At 36.8% G+C, this 18,171-nt stretch overlaps 1 protein-coding gene across 1 annotated transcript in view; it reads left to right on the forward strand.

Annotated features, from left to right (window-relative positions):
* TNK2 (tyrosine kinase non receptor 2) overlaps positions 1–10,411 on the forward strand; it is a 555,703-nt gene extending 545,292 nt beyond the window's left edge. The window contains exons 17-18 of the mRNA XM_053710269.1: positions 6,191–6,318; positions 9,700–10,411. Coding sequence (XP_053566244.1) covers positions 6,191–6,318; positions 9,700–9,706 — 135 coding nt within the window. The 3' untranslated portion in view covers positions 9,707–10,411. The remainder of the gene's footprint in view (positions 1–6,190; positions 6,319–9,699) is intronic.
* Positions 10,412–18,171: the final 7,760 nt, after the last annotated feature.

The raw sequence follows: 18,171 nt of genomic DNA on the forward strand, positions 1-18,171 counted from the left end.
TTATTCTGCTTGTTGTTTTTCTATAGCCTGGTCAGTTTGAGACATACTTACACTTATTTTATTTATTTGTTTGTATTGCTATCATTTATTTTTTCAATCCAAAAAAATTCCACAGCACCAAGGATATTATCACAACCTTTATTGGAACATATAGGTCTAGAATATCACAGACGACATTTTAGGTTACTTTTCCTTAATCATCCCATATAGATTCACCTGAATCAGTGCTTTAAATATACAACAATTACAAACTATTACCAAACCATATATCACCTATTATAATAATACTATCTTTACATAGTGCCACCTAGTGGTCATAAAAAACCCAGTTTTCATTAAGTTACAAATTAAAATAATAATGCTCTATACACTGTGTGCAGAATTATTAGGCAAATGAGTATTTTGACCACATCTTCCTCTTTATGCATGTTGTCTTACTCCAAGCTGTATAGGCTCGAAAGCCTACTACCAATTAAGCATATTAGGTGATGTGCATCTCTGTAATGAGAAGGGGTGTGGTCTAATGACATCAACACCCTATATCAGGTGTGCATAATTATAAGGCAACTTCCTTTCCTTTGGCAAAATGGGTCAAAAGAAGGAATTGACAGGCTCAGAAAAGTCAAAAATAGTGAGATATCTTGCAGAGGGATGCAGCACTCTTAAAATTGCAAAGCTTCTGAAGCGTGATCATCGAACAATCAAGCGTTTCATTCAAAATAGTCAACAGGGTCGCAAGAAGCGTGTGGAAAAACCAAGGCGCAAAATAACTGCCCATGAACTGAGAAAAGTCAAGCGTGCAGCTGCCAAGATGCCACTTGACACCAGTTTGGCCATATTTCAGAGCTGCAACATCACTGGAGTGCCCAAAAGCACAAGGTGTGCAATACTCAGAGACATGGCCAAGGTAAGAAAGGCTGAAAGACGACCACCACTGAACAAGACACACAAGCTGAAACGTCAAGACTGGGCCAAGAAATATCTCAAGACTGATTTTTCTAAGGTTTTATGGACTGATGAAATGAGAGTGAGTCTTGATGGGCCAGATGGATGGGCCCGTGGCTGGATTGGTAAAGGGCAGAGAGCTCCAGTCCAACTCAGACGCCAGCAAGGTGGAGGTGGAGTACTGGTTTGGGCTGGTATCATCAAAGATGAGCTTGTGGGGCCTTTTCGGGTTGAGGATGGAGTCAAGCTCAACTCCCAGTCCTACTGCCAGTTTCTGGAAGACACCTTCTTCAAGCAGTGGTACAGGAAGAAGTCTGCATCCTTCAAGAAAAACATGATTTTCATGCAGGACAATGCTCCATCACACGCGTCCAAGTACTCCCCAGCGTGGCTGGCAAGAAAGGGTATAAAAGAAGAAAATCTAATGACATGGCCTCCTTGTTCACCTGATCTGAACCCCATTGAGAACCTGTGGTCCATCATCAAATGTGAGATTTACAAGGAGGGAAAACAGTACACCTCTCTGAACAGTGTCTGGGAGGATGTGGTTGCTGCTGCACGCGATGTTGATGGTGAACAGATCAAAACACTGACAGAATCCATGGATGGCAGGCTTTTGAGTGTCCTTGCAAAGAAAGGTGGCTATATTGGTCACTGATTTGTTTTTGTTTTGTTTTTGAATGTCAGAAATGTATATTTGTGAATGTTGAGATGTTATATTGGTTTCACTGGTAAAAATAAATAATTGAAATGGGTATATATTTGTTTTTTGTTAAGTTGCCTAATAATTATGCACAGTAATAGTCACCTGCACACACAGATATCCCCCTAAAATAGCTATAACTAAAAACAAACTAAAAACTACTTCCAAAGCTATTCAGCTTTGATATTAATTAGTTTTTTGGGTTCATTGAGAACATGGTTGTTGTTCAATAATAAAATTAATCCTCAAAAATACAACTTGCCTAATAATTCTGCACTCCCTGTACAACAGAATGTATCGAGATTATATCAGACATCTGAACTACACTACACTACATGCACCTTTAAATGTTTATTGAAAAAAATAATGTCATGTCTCTTTCTTTCTTTAAACTTTTAGGAATCATAGTGTCCAATTTACATATCCAGAATACCTCTCTTTGTTTTAACAAAATTTCCCAATTGCCTCCCCTCCTTGGTCTTTTCACACTGTCTATAATCTGCCAGCATAGCTGGCTAATAGAATGACCTGCTTCCAGAAAGTATATTTACATCTTATGTTTGACCGATGTTTATTGATCCCATCACGTACCCTTCTGGTACAATTCACCCATCATTTTTAGATGAAATAAATTTCTGACTGAATTGTTTACAACAGCCTATATGAGTTTTAACTAATTTGTCTCTCAAACTTGGTACTTTTTAATATGCCATCATTGGAAATTCATAAAATTCCTTTATATCCACATTACATTGTTGCAAAATATACCAGTGTCGTCTAATGATTGATTCAATTTTTTTACTATACGGATTGTATTGTGATACAAACACTAGTCTATTTGAATTCTTTCTTCTTTCATTACCACTAGATGTTTCTTGTTTCCTATTTACCAAAATCCTACCTATTTCCTTCTCAATTAGTGGTTTTGGATGACCTCTTTCTAAAAACGTTTTACTCATTGTTTTTAACCTATACGTTACCAGACTGTCATCGCTGACAATCCTATTCACACGAATGAATTGTGATTATGGTAACTTGTATAGTGTAACATGTTATTCCTATCTGTTGGTTTACTATAAATATATAATCTCAAACTATTACTTATTATATTCCTGTATGCCTTGGTATCTAGAAAATGAACTGCTTCCTCACTGTATTCAAGAGAAAATTTGCAACCAGATACTATACAATTTAAATCATCTTCAAAGCCTTATTTGGACTCAATGCTACCCCCTATATGCCAAATATATTATCGATATATATCCACCAGATGGTGCCATGTTCTAGAAATAAATCATGTTCATACACCTATTTCTCTCTTCAAAAACTCCCATATATATTGGCATATGAGGGGGCTACATTCAAGCTGATAGCTGTACCTTGTTTCTGTACATAAAAAGAATCTTGAAATAAAAAAGATTTATGATATAATATTACTCTTAATAGTTTTTCATAAAATGACAATTGCTTTTCTTCAAATGGGTGACTTTTTCTTAAAGTACTCATCACTGCTCCTATACTACATTCATGTTTTATAGATGTATATAGGCTACCTACATCTAAAGTGTTTAAAATATATTTTTCACAGGGTAACTCCAAATTAGCTATTCTTCTAATAAATTCACTTGTATTTTTAAATGTGAACTATCAAGTTCCACAAATGGTTGTAGGCAGGGCCAAAACTACAGGGGGTGCAGAGGTCGCAGGTGCGGCCCAGCTTAAAAAAAAAAAATTTAAAACATTTTTTTTTATATATTTTTTTTTTATATAAAAAACGTTAACCTACCACTGCCTGCACTGATATCATGTGAGTGTGAAATGACTACAGGGGTTAGTGTTTATGTTTTACCCATTGGTGTTTATGTGTGTGTGTGTGTATTTATGCATGTAGTATGTGTGTTTGTGTATGTTTGTGAAACCAGCAAATTACAGACCTTGTTACTACAGCATGGGGGGCAGGGGGTAAACAGTATCACTATACAGTACCACTATATACAGTATGGGGGGTGGACCATGTCACTGACTACTGTGGTCACTTTATAAAGTACTGGGCGGGTAGGGTCAGGCCAGCCATCTCACTGGCAGATTACAGACTGTTTCACTAATTTACTATATACAGTTGGGGGGTTAAATAGTGTCACTATATACAGTAATAGGGGGTCAGACCATCTCACGGACTGTGGGCACAGGGTACCTCCTTTTGCAGACATGTAATCTGATTCACATTTTTTTCTGTGTTAAATGTAAAAAAAATTATATATATTTATTAAATTCACCTTTTTTGGGAGGGGGAGGGGTAGTGGGGGGGGCTTCTTAGATTCTTGCACCTGGGCCCTGTGGTTTCTAGTTACACCTCTGGTTGTAGGATTTTATCTAACAAGTTAGACACATTTGAAAACACTGAATTCACACTAGCCACAATGGGACAGCCAGTGGAGCATTTATAGTTTTTATGCATTTTTGGCAATGTGTACTTAACTGGAATAACAGGGTTTTGATTAAATAAGATTTATTTTACCTTGATATCAATAATACCAGAGTCAACCGCATTTACAATAAAGACTGTGACAATATCCTTGGTGCTGTGGAAATGTTTTGGGTTGGAATACTATGGGGTGTCTGCAGTAACCCTATTCCATCATGCGCAGGAAAAAGGTGGTAAGGTGTTGTGTCCATTGGTGACACTTAAATTTATTTTTTAACAGCATCAATGTAGGATTATGTCTCACTGATAGTGGTGTCTGCTGTTTTGTAGATTATCAAAACGCAGCATTTTCTTTGTCCTTTATGTTTATCTATTTTTTAGGGCTATTTACATAGTAAAGTCTATAAGATTTGTCTCCTTTGTTATAGCCCCAGTAAGATTTAGCATCCCTTATAGGGACATGAAACCCAAAATTTTTCTTTCATGATTCAGATAGAGAATACGAATTTAAACAACTTTCCAAATTACTTCTATTATTTAATTTGCTTCATTCTCATGTTATTCTTTGCTAAAAGGTTTATCTATGAAAGCTCATGAGCAGCAGAGAAACTAGGTTCTAGCTGCTGATTGGTCACTGCATATATATCCCGATTGTCATTGGCTCACCCATGTGTTTAGTTAGAAGCCAGTAGTGCATTGCTGCTCCTTGAACAAATGATACCAAGAAAATAAAACAAATGAAATAATAGAAGTACATTAGAAAGTTGTTTAAAATTGTATTCTCTATCTGAATCATGAAAGAAAATTTTTGTGTTTCATGTCCCTTTAAATATGGCACATGTAGTGAGTCTCTATATATGTTTTCTTTACATGCTCCTCCATATTTAGTGTGCTTTCAATGTTTTTATGTGTGAAGCATGTAGAGAACTTCTAAATCTGAAAAGTACGTAATGCATTGCCTTATAAAGGATGGTCTTGAGGATTGTATCACTTCTATAGCTTGTTTATTGGTCCTATATGTGCTACTGAATATTATTGTAATTTCTTCCTCCAGTATCATAAACATATTCTTCTATATACACCACTGCTATTTCAGAGCAGTCTAGGGATGTAGCATTTTGAAAGGCCTTGTTGAACTTGTGCTTCCTTTTCTTTGTCCAATCAAAGGCTACTCTACGCTGAAATGTGAGACTGTAGTATTGCCCTGTACCCAGACACAATCTGTGGATAATACAATATGCATTACAAGTATCCTGTCCTGTAAGGAGAGGGGGACCACAATATGCTAAAGTTATTTACAGAAAGAGTAGACCAAATACTGTAAATATATATGAGATTTAAGTTTGTATTTATTGTTCTTTGAACTAGCAGGAACAAGCATGTGTTCAGTTTTTTAATAAGTGTGATGCTGTTGTCAGTATAGGGATAAAAGCACAGCAAAATAAATTATGTGCAGGTGTACAGTATAGTAGAACATCTACTTACAGGGACATAATAGAACTGACATGTGCATTTTGCAATATATATTGATTATCAAAATAGCTTCTAGTTAAAGCTATCATTATTTCAGCAGCATGCGCACATATGCGGCATGTGGCCTATGCACCAGCATTCAAACACGTAACGTTTATAATATACCTGTATTTGAATAAATGCTTTAATTCAAAATGAAAACACACTTATGTGCAATTCAGTGTTGACTGTTAAATTGGTAAAGTTTTAAAATAAGCACATTAACATAATGTGAGAATAGTAATTCTAAGGTATACATTTTACTTTCCAAAGCTGACAGCTTTAAGACCAGTTCATTAAATCAGTTAATATGGTGCAACAGGCATAAACATATCTGTAATTGCATTTAATCCCGAGGTGTAAAATAAGTGTCACTACTCAATAGAACAACATTTTAATAATGTATCTTTTTTTCCTGCAGGTCTTAATCAGTTTTGTTTTTTATTTCTCTGACAAGTCAGATTAATTACAGTAAACATTCAGTCCACTTGCTATACTACTGAAATTCCATCTCTCTCTAATGCTGTCCTTAACTATTTCCCAGTTACCTGTATCATTCTCCTAACCTGACTTGTATATAATTACGGCAAATACTCTTCACACAGGTTGAACAGCTGTTTTGCCTCGGATTGAAGACCCGAGTAGAGTGCTACAAAGTGCTGGAGATGTTTGACTGGAATCTTGAGGCTGCTAGTTCCCATCTACTGGACTCATACAGTTGTACACAACAAAAGTATGGCTGCTGATTCCTTTCTTTACGTGTAATACGATGCATAGACGTTGGTGCCCCCAGCCTTTTTATTAAGGATACACAAAAGTAAAAGTTATAGGTGAATTGGCACCTGATGCTGCACTGTTTAGCCAAAACCTTCAAAAATAAACATCTAAAGTTATAGACAAGTCCATTTCCCACTTCAAAAGTTGATTCTTAGTCATTCTTAGGTTGGGGTAAGCAATTTATAGAAACTTGTTTATTGTTGTAACCATGACAATGTAAGTTCTATTGGTTGTTTGCAGAGCCAAATGAAATAAAGATCATTACATATACAATATATACAATAATCCATAACATTTTATTTCCTTAATATTTTCTTTTGCAGCTCAGTGTAGGAAGAGGTTCGTTTGAACATTTTCAATACATGACACTTTCTGAATACATAGGGTGTCATTTTATTGTTCTCAAAATGAAAAGGGGATGTTCAAGTGAGTTGGAATTAAAAAAAATGAGGATAAAATAAAGTTGTATGGTTTTTATTTTTACCCATAACAGCAGCTCCATTACTTTTTTCTTTAGTAACCATTAACATGTGAAGACTAGTTTCAGATAGCTGATGGGTTGCTAATATTTTATTTCCCCTCAAAATAAAAGTCATTATCAGTTGTCATTTTGAAATCTACGCTCATTCTAATAACTCACTATGATGTTTGTCAGTGTCCTAAAATAGACACTTTACTGTTGCACTGCACAGCTAAGGAATAACTGTTTAACAGAATTATGACTATATCTATATATATATATATAATAAACACTAGATACATACACAACGTATAAAGAACAAGGAATGGAAGCCACTGCTTGCTAGAGAACTCTATAATCTCTAAAAGTTAACAAAACTGCTTTGTATAGGGCACATTATAGAAAAGGAACCACACTGAGCAATCTAATTTGTATATATACTTGAACTATTTCAAACATTTATAAATCTGAACTTCCCATATTCCTTAATAAATAGAATACAATATTCTGTTGGTTTATACAAACCAATAGGTCCAATGAATGTTACCAGTCTCAGAATATATCAGCAATTAGGCACAACATTCAAAATGTATTATTTTAAAGTCATTTAACACTGTCATTTTGTTAGCACAATTTATAAAGTTTTGCAAATCCAGAGCAATCCAGGGATAGATCTCCTTAAAAACCAAATGGAATCAACAGAAAGAAACTAAATCAATATTCAGTGGAAGTTTACAACAAGTAGGCAAAATAAATAATGACTGAATTGCAATATCTTTTTTTCTTAATTAAACATTTTATAGACTCATTAAATGACTATAAACAAAATCTCCCCCTTGAAGCTTACTAAATTCCTTTGACTATTTGTATGTTTCTATAAATGTATCCTTTTTTTCTTATGTGCACCATTTTGTAGTTCTTATTTAAACAGTATTAAATTACTTATTTCCCTTTGAAAAAAATATTTCTTTAATTAGGGATAGTCCATGAAAACTTAGAAACATGATTATATTTTAAAACACTAAAGCACTATATAGCCCATATATGATAACAATATTTTTGGCTGTTATAGCTGCAAAAGATGGGGGGGGGGGGGCAACTCCATATTAATGTTCATGGTTTTGGAATGGGATGTCTAACAATGTGTGAAGGTCAGGTGTCCCCATACTTTTAGTGGAGTGCAAATGTTTGTACGTAATCAATATTGAGTTTTTGCGATTGTTTGCGCAGAGGTTAACTTGTGCTCGCATTATGAGTTGAAAGTAAATGTGATCGCTTGAGCGCAATTCAAGTTAACACTCTTTGGGTTAGCTCATACTCAGAGCTGTGGTTAAATGTTTCACAGGGGAAAAAAAGTCTCACAAAACACATAAAAAATACTTTACAAAGTACAGTTACCCTTATATTAACACCATCTAATAAAAATAAAATAAAAAATGTTGCACACAAAAATGATAAGGGCTCAAAGATATTAGGTCTCAGGAGATAGAAAAAAAAAGGCAAGCAAAGGGCTTTAATATAAAGATCTCTTCATGTTTTAGCACCCTTGAGAACATGAGTTCGGGTTAGCACGCGAGTAGGGTGTTTTTATTCAACTTATTTTGCTCCATTGTCTTCGATGGGGAATACATTATCATGCTCGCGATATACTAATTGCACTATGAGTAAGCTGTTTGAGGGCGTCGGATTAGTCCAATCTCGATAACTTTTAACTCATAATACAAGCGTAACCCGACACACGCAAAAAGTTTACTTCTAGCTCAATTAGTGCTCTAGCGAAAGTGCTAAATAACGCTCCACTCATAATCTGGCCCATAGTATATTATGAGCTGTGCACAGTATGACTGACTACTGATCTGTTAAGTGACATATGCATGTAGAAATATTTTTTGGTGATAGGTTTTTCCTTCTTTTTATTATCAGTAGTTAGTAGTATGCTAGTTTTGCCACTGTTTTGCTTAATTTCTATTTATTTTTATAATAGCTAAAACAGGGTCACTGAAACAATATAACAGCCACATCCGACCAGCTTGGGTTTTTATGTGGCACTTACTATCACCAAGTTTATATCACTGAGCTAAAAACAGACGTCAGTAAATTTTCATCCAAAACACGTGTGTTTGTAATACATTTTATTACATTTGTTTCATACACTATATATATATATATATTAAATCCATTGTCATTTTTAAAGTAAAACTGGGATTATAATCTAATTCTATTTTGAGATATTTAGCATAAGTGTATGTGTAACATAATTTGTCTCCCAGCCAATTCCACCATTAGTTATTAACCCTCCATGCAAAAAATAAATACAAATCATTAGTTAATTGCCCTCCATAGAAAGAAAGTTTGACATTCCTAATCTGAAACCTATTCCTTCCATGTGATGCAGAATGTTAGCATCATTAACTTTGTATTCTTTATCTTATGGTGTTTTTTCCTAAATTGATTTTGTTTTATTGTATGTTAAGCTTTAGATCCAAATGCTTCGACCTTCGTTCTAAATCCCACATAGTTTTTAATTTTGATAGTTTTACTTATGTTTAAATAATAATTTTATGCCTGGCAAGCTAGGCCTTGTCAACCCAGCTCTAAATAATAGTATACACTAATATATTACAAATATATTAAACAAAAAGAGCCTAACACTGATAACATAGATCCTCCAGTAGTCCTCATCACTTCCTCTGAACGTATTTGAGCGACAGTGACCAATAATACAGTAAATACTCTGTCCTGAGTCAAATTCTTAACTTTGTTCACTTGCTTGTTATATGCTGTTAAACACTTTGCTAAAACCACTAGGAACTGTATCTACTGCCTCACTCACTTGATCGCACTATTCATGACATAATATATTTATTTTTTTTGTAGACGATGATGCAGTGCCCCTGAAGAGTGCATATACTTTAGACAACCTACCTATACAACGAAAAACCTACCTGGAAGCATCTCGTCTAAATATTCAGCAAATAAATGGGTCATTTTGAAACTGAACCCATATAGGAACCTCTGCAGTGTCGTCTGCACCCTTGACAAATCTACTGTTAAAAACCAACCCAGTGTTCTACTACGTGGACTTTTATTAATGTTGCATTTTCTCTTTTAATGTGTTTTTTTTCCTGCCCTGTTGTTCATTTGGGCAACTTTTTTTTATAAAGAAGATATGTAATTTTAATATATACATAAATAACTATATATATATATGAAAATATAAATATAAGATAAAGTTTATTTGAAAAAAAAAATATTGATGTTCAGAAGTTTAAATTCTTATCTGTTTGTTTTGATTTTTTTAAATTTTAGTAGGGTATTACCTCACAGCAACTGCAAACAGCATTCAAATGACAGTAATGAAAACCGTCACTCCCAGATACACAAACTCAAGATGGAAACATCATGCATGGTGGCTGAACCATACAAATTTGTGAGAGAAAAAGGCTGGAAGCTGCATAGTTAAAAAAATATTCTTAGGGTTTCGCACTCAGTGAGCGTTTAGTCAGAGCACAAAAATGTGTTAGAATACCATGGTCACTGACCATATCATTTTAATTTTTGTATTTATAAAGTTTTTTTTCCCCAATTACTCTGCCCCACAAGTGCAGCGTTTTTTTTTCTTATTCAGGTTTTTAATGACTTTGCCCCATAAGTTTAGTCTTTTCTTTTATGAGTATTTAGATTACAACATATTCAATCTCAGCTGATTGACTTTATATATTTTTTTATTTAATGTTAAAATAACATTGTAGTTGAAAATACAAGGTTTCAATATGATTGTGGTTAAAAAAAAATATTCTTGCTCATTATTTATTTTGCTAGATTATGGACACTTGTTATCCAGCTTTGAAAATAAAAATTGGTATGTGTGGCCCTTATATTAAAGTTAGGGATTTTTAGCCATTGTGTTAGGAAATCAAAAAGCCACCTCACACTTCTTTCTGTAAGTGACTTGCAAAGGAACCAATAATGTACAATAAAGCCCCCTTTGCATGTTAATACAGAAAGTCTGAGAATTAAAAAGGGTTATGAGAAATGTTGCTTATTATAAAAGACATCTATGATTTTATTCTAGGCATGTAACTTATGGCAGTTTTAATGCATTTTTATCCCCTTCACTGCCAAGAAGTTCAGCGAAAAACTTGCCAAAGTACCAGAGAATTTTCTTCATAAATGGAAAGAGTCCACAGCTGCATTAATTACTTTTGGGAATTTAGAACTTGGCCCCCAGGAGGAGGCAAAGACCCCCAGCCAAAGGCTTAAATACTCCTCCCACTTCTCTCATCCCCCAGTCATTATTTGCCTTTCTTCCCAGGAGGTTGTCAGAAGTTTTCGATAGTCTCTTATGGAGGGTAGTACTCTTCGGCATGGGACTGGAGTTCTAAGTAGTACTGTCAGTCTCACAGTGAGAACATGGGTGAAAGTTAGAGTCCGGAGGTGCAGGTAGTATCATATGCTTCTTCTAAATAACAGTGCTCAGTTAATCTAAACTTGTAGATATTCCTTTAAAACAATATGCACATGTAGTTGATGCAAAGCTAAATGTGTTTTTGAAGATATTCCTTTAATATCTTATGCATATGTAGTTCATGCAAAAGATTGTACCTTAAGGAATAGCAGGTTATTGGTGAAAGTAAATTTGCATACACACCACGTTGTAATATGTCACAAAAATAGGGTACTTTACTTATATACCCAAAAACTGTTTGTCTTTGTATGAAAGTTTTCAGCAATTATAAGTCAGCTTATGTAGACTCTGAGGGAATCTGTAGTGAAAGGAAACATGCACTCAGCAGAAACAATAGATAGAAGAATGCAGCAGAGCTGTTAGGTATTAGTGAGCAGGTTAGCGTTATTAGGCAGATTCTATATGAAGTTCCTTCTAAATGTCAATAAGATACTTTTGAAACAAATGACAAGGTAGTAAAATGATACTTGCGCATAGATGCTTGTGTCTGAACTGTGATCCGGCAGCTCTTACAGTCCACTGTGGTAAACCTTTGCGGAGGAGTGATGGAAGTGTGTTACTCAGAAACTTACAGAGACACCGCATTGAGTGTGGAGGCTGCAGACGAGGATCGATGACGTCACACGTCACTATAGAAAGCTTGAATCACCACAGAACATGTGGAGGTGAGGAATGGAAACGAATCCCACTTGAGAGCGTTATTAGATGTGTTTAGGAGACAAGTAATATAAGTAGGCTTAGAAAGGAATCCGGAGAGTATTTCCCTTGTGACAGCTTAGATCAGCAATCGGATTTCAATAATCAAGCAATGTATAGGTGCTCTGTTCACAACTTTATAGGGAAGTGTATCCGAAAAGGTCCAATGTATTGGTTTGCTAATTTCTTACTGGGCACCTTTAGCTTGAGGTTCTTCGTTGAGAGCCAAACTTGATCGCCAGCCTTATATGGAGGGGGACTTATATGTTTTTTTTTATCAAAAAACAACTTCTGAGTAGATTTTGCCTTCACAAGATGATGCTTTAAGGAAGTCAAAGTATGCTTCAGGTTGGTGACATAATCTGTGGCATACAGAGAGGAAGAGGTGGGTATTGAGTTAGGTAAAGACATAGGGTGGTAACCATATGTGGCAAAGAAAGGTGAGGTTTTGGTTGATGAGTTAATGGAATTATTGTAAGCGAATTCCGCCAACGGCAACCACTCAGACCAATCTTCCTGAAGATGTGAGATATAACATCTCAGATACTGCTCTAAGGTTTGATTAAGTCTTTCCGTAAGTCCGTTGGACTGAGGATGGAAAGCCATTGATAATCTTGAAGTGATCTTCAATAAACGACACAGTTCCTTCCAGAATCTAGACATAAACTGTGTCCCGCGATCGGTGACTATTGAAGTCGGTAATCCATGCAATTTCACTTTGTGAAAGAAAAATGTTTTCGCGGTTGTGATGGCATTGGGGATTTTCTTGAGTGCAATGAAATGGGCTAATCTAGTGAGGTGATCAACCACAACTAATATAGTTGTAAAACTATTGGATGCTGGTAATTCGACAATGAAGTCCATTCCAATCACTGTCCAAGGTACCTCAGGTACAGGCAAGGGTTTTAATAAACCAAAAGGACAATGATGTTCCTTTTTATTTCTGGCACAAACGTGACACTTTCTTACATAGGTGAGTGCGACTTGTTTTAATCCAGGCCACCAGTAATTCCTAGTTAATAATTCCTGAGTTTTTAAGATACCAGGATGCCCAGATAGGGGTGCAGTATGGTGAAGATGTAGAAGGTCCTTCCTTAAGGATGGAGGAACGTATAACAGGTGTTTGTAGTAGTGGAGCCCGGATGTGAGATCTTTTATGCAAGTAGATGGGATATTTAAATCCTTCTGAAGGGCTAAGAGTAAGTCAATTTGAAGAGTAGAGGTTACAGCTATGAATTTATGGGAAGGTATAACTTGTTGAAGTTCTTCTTTTTCAGGGTGAGTTACAAAAGAGCGCGAGAGAGCGTCAGCTTGTACGTTCTTTGAACCAGGTCTATATGTGATCTTAAAGTTAAATCGATCAAAATAAAGAGACCACCGTACTTGGCGTGATGATAGGGTTTTATTATTTTTAAGGTATTGTAGATTTTTGTGATCGGTTAACACGTGGAAAGGTAGGACTGTTCCTTCTAGCAAATGCCTCCAGTGTTCTAGAGTGCTTTTAATGGCTAGAAGTTCAAGATCACCCACAGAGTAATTCTTCTCTGCATTGGTCAGGAGTCGAGAGTAGTAAGCAATAGGATGGTGTATTGGAGTATCCAGTCCTTGTTGGGAGAGGATAGCACCTATTCCCACATTCGAGGCATCTACCTCAAGTATAAATTGAGATTCAGGGTTAGGGAGTTGTAGAACTGGTGCAGTGGAAAAACATCCTTTTAGGTGTTCAAAAGCTTCTTGGGCTTCTTGAGTCCAAACAAATCTTTGTTTTCCTGTTAGTTTGGTTAAAGGTTGTATGGTGGTTGAAAATCCTTTGATGAATCTCCTATAAAAATTAGAGAAACCTAAGAATCTCTGTAGAGACTTCACTGAAGTGGGAGTTGGCCAGTCAATTATTGCTGATACCTTAACTGGATCCATGTGTATACCGTTAGGGGAGATTATGTAACCCAAAAACTTTATTGTCTTTACGTGGAACTCCCATTTCTCAGCTTTGGCGTATAGGTGATGTTCTCTCAGTCTAGCGAAGACCCACCTCACGTGTTTTACTTGATCAGTAATATTCTTGGAATAGATTAAAATATCGTTGAGATATATCACGACACCCACATCCATTAAGTCTTTAAAGATATCATTAATAAAAAATTGGAAAGTGGCGGGTGCATTTGTTAAACCAAAAGGCATTACATTATACTGAAAAAGGCCATAACGGTTCTAAATGCTGTTTGCCACTCATCACCGCTCCTCATCTGTATTAAATTATATGCCCCCTTTAAATCTAACTTAGTGTAAATGGATGCATCAGTTAATCTTTCAAGTAGTTCTGGAATCAGAGGGAGTGGGTATCTGTTTTTAATTGTTATAGAATTTAGACCCCTGTAATCAATGATTGGACGCAAGGTTCCGTCTTTGTTGGTAACAAAAAATATCCCAGCAGCTGCGTGGGAGGTAGATATCGAGATAAAACCTTTTCTGAGATTTTCATTGGGGTACCTTTTCTGAGATGTTTCAATTCTTTCTGGGATAAAGGGAAGATACGGCCAAATGGGATAGTGGACCCAAGTTTGGTATCAATAGGACAATCATAGGGTCTATGAGGAGGCAGGTTTTCTGCCTCCTTAAGATCAAATACGTCTGAAAACTCTGAATACTCTAATGGTATTTGAGGTTGTAGGTTTTTAATCTCAACATAAGCAAAACATGTAGTGGAACAATAAGACGATTTAAACATAACTGTGTTATTAGTCCAATTAATGTTAGGATTGTGTTTTTTTAACCAAGGGAAACCTAGAATTAAGGGGTGTAAAGAGCTGGGTATAATGTCAAAAGTAATATATTCTCTATGACCGGTATCGGTTGATACAAGCATTGGAATTGTGTGATGTGTGATTGGGCCCTTTAAGTAAGTAGAACCATCAATAACCTTCACATAAAAGGGTTTGCTTAAGCACACTAGGTATTTTATTTTTAATTACAAGGGTTTGGTCAATGAACATCCCATAAGCGCCTGAGGCGATCAGTGCCTCACTCTTGAGATGATGTTGGTCCCACTGTAAAGACAATGCAAGAACAAGGTGTCATGGTTAGTATTAATGTTAGGGTTTACAATAAGATTCTTACCCCTCTTTTGTCTGTTCAGGACTGGACAGGTAGAGACATTGTGGTCCTTATTACCACAATACATACAGAGGTTAGATATCCTCCTTCTTTGCTTCTCCTCTTGGGACAAAGGCCCTCTGATGGTACCTATTTCCATGGGTACTGGAGTTGAAAAGGTTTTCTCACTTTGGAAATTAGTGTATTCCTTGGGGTAGGCTTCTGGGTGTTGTTTTTCGGCCCTCCTTTCTCTGTATCTTCTGTCCATGGCAATGCTAATTTTTATGAGGGACTCCAGTGTCTCAGGCGGTTCTATGCGAGATATCTCATCCTTGAGATGTTCAGACAGACCTAATCGAAATTGTTTTTTTAAGCTAACAGAATTCCACTGGGAATCTGTGGCCCATAAGTGGAAGTCTGCAACATAGTCCTCAACCGCTCTTTTTCCCTGTTTTAAGGTTCTCAGGTTATTTTCTGCGGTTATCTGAGTATTGCTATCCTCATACAATACTGCCATTGCCTTAAAAAAATTTTCTAAAGAATCCAAGATAGGTCATCTGTTTCATAGAATCTATCAGCCCAGGATCTTGGATCGCCAGTGAGATAGGAAATGGTAGTACATACCTTGATTCTGTCAGTATAGTACGTTTTGGGCTTCATGGAAAACAAAAACATACATGCATTTTTGAACTCACGGAAACGTGTACGTTCCCCAGAGAAGACTTGTGGTGGGTTTATGAGAGGTTCTGCATGTTCAACCACTTTTTGTGAAAAGAAATCATTCATTAAACGCTTTAAGCTGTGATTTTCGTTTTGCACTTAACCCCTGTGCCAAAATATCCACTTTCTGATTTAATGAGGCTATCTCATTTGCCATCATTGCGGGATCCATGTTTTTAGAATGTCAATAGTAACAAGAATAAAGAGTTTAAATTTTAAGGCTTGATTATTCTATCATATGCTTCTTCTAAATAACAGTGCTCAGTTAATCTAAACTTGTAGAGATTCCTTTAAAACAATATGCACATGTAGTTGATGCAAAGCTAAATGTGTTTTTTTTTAGATATTCCTTTATTATCTTATGCATATGTAGTTCATGCAAAAGATTGTACCGTAAGGAATAGCAGGTTATTGGTGAAAGTAAATTTGCATGCACACCACTTTGTAATATGTCACAAAAATAGGGTACTTTACTTATATACCCAAAAACTGTTTGTCTTTGTATGAAAGTTTTCAGCAATTATAAGTCAGCTTATGTAGACTCTGAGGGAATCTGTAGTGAAAGGAAACATGCACTCAGCGGAAACAATAGATAGAAGAATGCAGCACAGCTGTTAGGTATTAGTGAGCAGGTTAGCGTTATTAAGCAGATTCAATATGAAGTTCCTTCTAAGTGTCAATAAGATACTGTTGAAACAAATGACAAGGCAGTAAAATGATACTTGCGCATAGATGCTTGTGTCTGAACTGTGATCCGGCAGCTCTTACAGTCCACTGTGGTAAACCTTTGCGGAGGAGCGATGGAAGTGTGTTACTCAGAAACTTACAGAGACACCGCATTGAGTGTGGAGGCTGCAGGCGAGGATCGATGACGTCACACGTCACTATAGAAAGCTTGAATCACCACAGAACGTGTGGAGGTGAGGAATGGAAACGAATCCCACTTGAGAGCGTTATTAGATGTGTTTAGGAGACAAGTAATATAAGTAGGCTTAGAAAGGAATCTGGAGAGTATTTCCCTTGTGACAGCTTAGATCAGCAAACGGATTTCAATAATCAAGCAATGTACAGGTGTTCTGTTCACACCTTTATAGGGAAGTGTAGAGTGGGCAGGTCTAATGATTTAAAGGTATAGTGATACTTGACAGGTAGAGTCTTTCTGCGAAACCATCCCAACTCATATTAATAGCTCCACAAGCAATCAGCATTGACGAGTTTCGTTGCCTGCTTTTTTCTCTCAAGTCCATGGCAGAGGCAACGCTACTATCTGTCACACTTGAAGGGCCGTGTTCCTGTTCTACGGCGTAGATTCCGGTAAGAATGTTTCATTTTACTTTCATCATGGATGTATTGTAATTTCAACTGTTTATCCGAGAGGGGCTACAACATTTCGGGGATAATTTTAACATAGGGTCTCGGTGAGGCTCCTTTTTGTATCTAGGAATCAATGGTTAATATCTCCTGAGGGGGAATATTGAACAGGGGGGTTTATAATCATATTTGTTATGTGATTCTGTCTGCTACTGTGTAGTCTTGCTTCGGATCATGGATATTTTGGAAAATAATGGCCTATGTCTAGTGACGCGGCCTTTTCGGTCGGGCGCGCTTTTGCATGGACTGCACGGTTTACCTTGTGACCCCATTTCTATTTTCCTGACTGTGTGGCGACGGAGAAATCCTGGTCCGCTGGTGTCTGGTTCTTTGGAGGCGGCAGCGTCCCAGTTATGGAGGATTCTTGGAGACGGATGTCCCTGATTCAGACTCTAATTCATGCAAAGAATATGAATTGGCCCGGGTGATACATGCCCATCAGTTATGTTCCGAATGCCATTTTAGAGTGCTCTGTTCCTCGGGATCGGGGAATCGGTTGCCCACTTAGCCATCCGTCTCTGGGGATTCTATTTCTCATGAGACGAGTTCCCTACCATAAACTCTTACTACGCATGCAAGTAACCCAAATGCTACTTATCCTTTCTAGGGAGTGTGGCCTGTTCCCAACAGAGGTTACGACACGGTCCTGCATGGCCATTTCTTTGGCGCTGGCGCATCTGCACCTCCCGGGAGTGTGCTTACGATATTGTCCGTGTTTCGTTAACTGGGGCTCATCAGGCGTGGGATCGCCTGGTCCAGTTCAGCCTTCCGGGGGAGAGACTGCCCCTGAGGCCTCTGGGGTCAACCTTCGGAGCCAGTGTTTCCTTTTGCGGAGGTATGTTGCGCCTTTCGTTATAGACTGGTGCTTCTTTGTGTCCTACTAAGGCACTTTTTGGCGTTGCTGGAGGATCCCACTCTTAATGGGTCTGGGGATTTTCAGTCTTACTCTTCAACTAGCTTGCATACATAGACTTAAGGGGATGAAGTATTCTTCTTATAGT

This window comes from Bombina bombina, chromosome 4 (assembly GCF_027579735.1).
Source record: "Bombina bombina isolate aBomBom1 chromosome 4, aBomBom1.pri, whole genome shotgun sequence".
NCBI classification, from domain to species: domain Eukaryota; kingdom Metazoa; phylum Chordata; class Amphibia; order Anura; family Bombinatoridae; genus Bombina; species Bombina bombina.